This window comes from Pseudomyrmex gracilis, unplaced genomic scaffold, assembly GCF_002006095.1.
Source record: "Pseudomyrmex gracilis isolate BER0280 unplaced genomic scaffold, ASM200609v1 scaffold_64, whole genome shotgun sequence".
NCBI lineage: Eukaryota > Metazoa > Arthropoda > Insecta > Hymenoptera > Formicidae > Pseudomyrmex > Pseudomyrmex gracilis.
This window is the reverse complement of record NW_018020648.1, coordinates 759,877-764,752: the sequence shown is the minus strand read 5'-3', so window position 1 is coordinate 764,752 and position 4,876 is coordinate 759,877. Positions and strand designations below refer to the sequence as shown.

Genomic DNA, 4,876 nt, shown 5'->3' with positions numbered 1-4,876 from the left:
GAAGAAAGAAGAAATATAGGTATAACATTAAGAAGAAACAGTATAAAAATGTTTTTTTTTATTTATAAAAAAACCAAAAAAATGATAACTGGAATAATAATTGTTTTGAATTGAATCCGAAGAAAATGAAAGCGCGCGCGTAGCGCGCGTTGTCTGCTAGTAAGAATAAGAAAATGCTCAGTATTTATATAACATTTATGTTCCATGTACACATTAGAATTACATTAGAATTACAAAAAGAAATCTTTATAGAACTATTCATTTTAGTAATGACCATTTAAGCTGTTCCTTAGCCGATTGTAATACCTAAAAACAAGAAAAGAAAAACAGTTGTCACATACATAATTCAAAATCATCAGATATGTGTGTATATACAGTGTGTGTGTGTATGTATAGTTTAAATAAATTAGAATAAATCAAATAAGGCATATTGCCTGTGCAACTGTTTGTTCCCCAAGTGGAATGTCATCTGTTCGCAACGCTACCCTCTGCACCACACTTGTTGCATCTGCATCAAGGATTATACTAAAAAAAAAAAAGAAATTAATATCACACAATGTTGTCCAAATAAAAAAATCTAATAAGGAAACACCATTCCATATTTTATTTTACCCTCCGTCACAAATTTCATCCATTGCCAGCATCACTATGTCCAAACTGTCTAATACTGCTCTTTTCTCAACATTTTTTCTGAGAATCTGACTGACAGAGTCATACAAGCAGTTTAAAACACTCATCAGGATCAACTAGAATAAGCATAATGTATTAACACATGTGTGATGCGTGTATAAATAGTTTCAAAATATTTAACAATTGTATTTTGGAGAGAAACCTCATTTTCCTGGGAACTGCCCATCACATAGAAAAATAAATCTACATTACTCCTATAAACACACGTTAAGCCATCTAACATGATAATCTCTGCGTTTGCTCTGTGAGTTTTGCTGAACAGATTTTTCTCAAAGGTTTTTTGTTCCTTTGACGTTGGAAACACATTTTTGTCATAATACTTTGCCAGTATTCTGTTGCCATCATTATCAAGGATAGCCATTCCCTTGACTGTGTATAATGTGGGTTCCTAAGTTGAAAAGTTGAATATTTAGTTATATTAGAATATATTAAAATACACTATACAATATGTGCATATATCACAGAGCAATAGAAAGTTGTGCAAACTGTAAGTTAACAGAATGTTAGGTTATATCATATAATCTGTCATCATTCACTAGTGGTTTGTGGCAGAACAACAATACATTTTTTTTCTATAATACGTTACAAATTCCTATTATTGCATAACTATTGACATTTATTATTTTGTAAACCTACCAATGGTTGACCGTTCATGTTCATATCAAATTGAATCAACTTTTGACGTGTACTAGACCAGCAGTGCTGCACACTGCTGTCAGATGAACCGCTTTCTGCGCAAGCGTACTTTGATAAAACAGGTTTCTTTTCTGTCTCGCTGATTCGATATTTCGAGAATCGAAATACGTATTTTTACATTATCTTTTCTTGCTCAAAAATTTTCAATTTTACATATTTTCCTACATATTCCTACATGTTTCTATCAATTCTTGCATAATTCTAACTGTTCCTATCTATCAGTATCTCTTTTTATAAGTAAAAAAATGTTTTCAGAGATACTATCTCTATTTCTAAGAGTCTCTCTCACTCTCTCTCTTCTCCCTTTTTTATCAAGAAATCAGTGCGATAATAATAATCGCGAGAAACAGGTCGAACATAATTCCGGCTCTGCGACGCGCGTCTACCATAACTGTCTGCTAATGCGAGTGTATCGAAACGCACTTCGATAATCAAAACATCGAGTCGACGCGTGCGCGGCAGAACGCATGTAGCACAGAAAGGCTTACCTACATAAGACGCAGACGTGGGGTATAGGTCTCACGGAATTGATCAATCACGACATCTCAGCAGATATTCTGCTGAACGTCATTGATGGTTCTAAAAGTAAGAGCCACTCACGTTCGATTGCTACAAAGCAGCTTGTTCTGTCGAACGCAATTATTCATAGCGCGTGTCGTCACTACATTCGTTTAAACCAGAGAGAAGCCTGAGGGCGATGTCCCATTGAGCGGAAATTTATAGCGGAACGGAATGTGCGGAACCAGCTCGACCAATCGTAACCACAGAAAAAGCGAAGGAAAGAAAACGGAATGGCTATGATTGGTCGAGTTGATTCCGCACATTTTAAGCGATTTTTGGCGATCGTATGGTACATATACCAAAGTGTACTAAACTATAATTTGAAGTCACTCGAACTATAGTTTGGTACACTTTGGTATACGTACCATACGATCGCCAAAAATCGCCTTTTGTTCCGCTATATATTTCCGCTCAATGGGACATCGCCCTGAGAGCGGTCAGGTCCATAAGAGAATGTGTAATCACTTTTCCGCCCCGTAAACTAGCGCATGTCCACGGGTGGTACACATTGGAACTACGCAGCCAGTCTACGAGCGACATGTCGGTATGTCCACAGCGTGCGGTTCTATTCTGTGCTATGTGCACACGTTCAAATGGTCACCTTCTTCAGGCGTGTGAGTATATTCGCGAGCGTGAATTTGATTTCTTTTGAAATTTAAAATGATCGGTCTCGTGATGAGAAGATACGACAGGAGAACAGAAAAGAACAAAAAAAAAAAAACTGCAACTTTCCACACATCATAAATGTGATATACAAGAAAAGATTTGATAGTCAAGAAAATAATATTATTTTAGCGAGCAGCACATCAGAATTCGTGGAGTGTATCATCTCCTTTTACATCATCATTTGCTGTTTTTTGCTTTATAAATTTTATTCTATTTTCTCAAAACCTACATATATACGTATAAATACAAATTACACAAAAAGACATGTATATTACACAAAGGAGTTTTGCCGATACACAACTATATACGTCTGAAAAGTTGCAATTCCAAAAAGGATATCTATTACTCTGCTTTATTACAATTCTTTATCAGTGTGTTTTCAATTTTCAAGTTTCATTTTACAATTTTTTATACATTACAATACAATAGTTTACATATATTACATATAACATACAATATAATACAATATTATACAATATACATAGTATATATAATCCTATCTACCTATCTTAAACATCTGACATATCTTAAACGTTACAAGCCTCATTAATTAAGATTAAGGCTGCATAACAGCCTTGATCCTAATTGTACATTTTTATTTCTTCTACCTACCTCCGATCTAACATATTTCTTATCTATTCGGCCTAATTTATTTTTTACAAGCGCTTGTACATCCCTACCTACACAAATAACTACCTACCTACATATTTACTTTGAAAAGTTTTAAAACCTATCAAATATTTTACGCGAAGGGCAATTGTTTTAAAATTAAAAAGTAATATTATTAATTGTTTTTATATGTTATTTATTGTAGAATTGCATTTGAAAAGGACCTAATACAAGGTCGAAAGCGTTCATGCTAATTTAATTGTTTAATAAACGGATTTAAATGTTTACACTCTAACAACAGTGTTATTGCTTCAACAGCCAAAATTTATTGTTCTTTAAAAAGTAATATTTTAGATATATTTTAGTTTCACGTCCGAGTTTTGTTTTAGATTTTATGATTGAAAGAAGAATTATATCCACCCGATAAAGCCCGTCATGTATAATTAGAAGAGATAGAAATATTAATATTTTTTAATAGATAGAAAAAATATATATTTCAATATATATTTTTCAATATATATATTTCAAATATATATTTCAAATATATATTTTTGCAAAGATACAATAAAAAGAATAAAAATGTAGAGAATAGATATAAAAAACACATAAGTCTCCAAAAAAAGATTCTATATCGGTTCTTTAAGAGAAATTGATATAGAAATATAAAAGTGGATGTAGAAAAAAGATATAAAGAATATAAGTCTTTAAAAAAAGATTCTATATCAGTACTTTAAGAGAAATTGATATAGAAATATGAAAGAACATAAGTCTCCAAAAACATTCTATATCGGTTCTTTAAGAGAAATTGATATAGAAATATGAAAGTAGATGTAAAAAATACAGATAAATATATATATTTAAAAAAATATAAAAAAAATATATTTAAAAACAAATAAAAAAAGCACATATAGAAGAAATATTACAATATTGTTTTAAATTACACAATATACAAATAAATGGAAATTTCATCAAAAAAGAATCGTCACTCTCTACGTATAATTACATAAGTATCACATATTTTCAGTTTATTGCATGGTGACGCTTAAAAAGTCATGTTCTTTATGGTCACCAAATATTAAAAAAAATATTCATAAGGTAAAAATTTAAAACCGAAAGACTCCTTAACTAGGGAAACTATATGAACCTTTAAACTTTTAAACTGCTCTCCTCTAAAATTTGCGTTTTGGAGTTACAAGATTATACGTAGAGAGTGACGATATAGTGAAAAATCAGTGCGATTACTACTCATGCAGAATAATTTATTCTTCTCAAAAATTTTTATTGTAGAGATATAGAAAATAATAAATAATTTAATCTTAAATCATTATTTTTCCGGGAAACAATTCTTCATGTATGCTCAAATTCTATATCTAGGCATAATAATTTTGCATGAGATTGAGAAGATCTCATATATGATTGTATTTAATTAAACATCATCACAGATATAGAATATGTCCATATATGAAGGATTTTTTTCTAGACTATTATAAAAAAACCGTTTCAGAATAATTTAATTAACTTACTATATTTAAAATTTATCAGGCATATATAACTCTAAAAACTGCAATTTGCTTGTGTGTAAATTATACTACAAATTTAAAGATAATATATATAAAAAAGCAACCTTTCTAACAGTGAGGTGCTTTTTATGTGA

The 4,876-nt window shown here is 30.9% G+C and overlaps 1 protein-coding gene across 1 annotated transcript; it reads right to left on the bottom strand.

Moving 5' to 3' along the window:
* Positions 1 to 176: 176 nt before the first annotated feature.
* Positions 177 to 1,433, bottom strand: LOC109854394 (coatomer subunit zeta-1). Its single transcript, XM_020427445.1, has 5 exons — positions 1,327 to 1,433; positions 833 to 1,078; positions 613 to 746; positions 435 to 525; positions 177 to 306 (listed from the first exon to the last, which is right to left on the bottom strand). Exons 1-5 carry the CDS (start codon positions 1,348 to 1,350, stop codon positions 259 to 261), a joined length of 543 nt encoding a protein of 180 aa, XP_020283034.1. The 5' UTR covers positions 1,351 to 1,433; the 3' UTR covers positions 177 to 258.
* Positions 1,434 to 4,876: the final 3,443 nt, after the last annotated feature.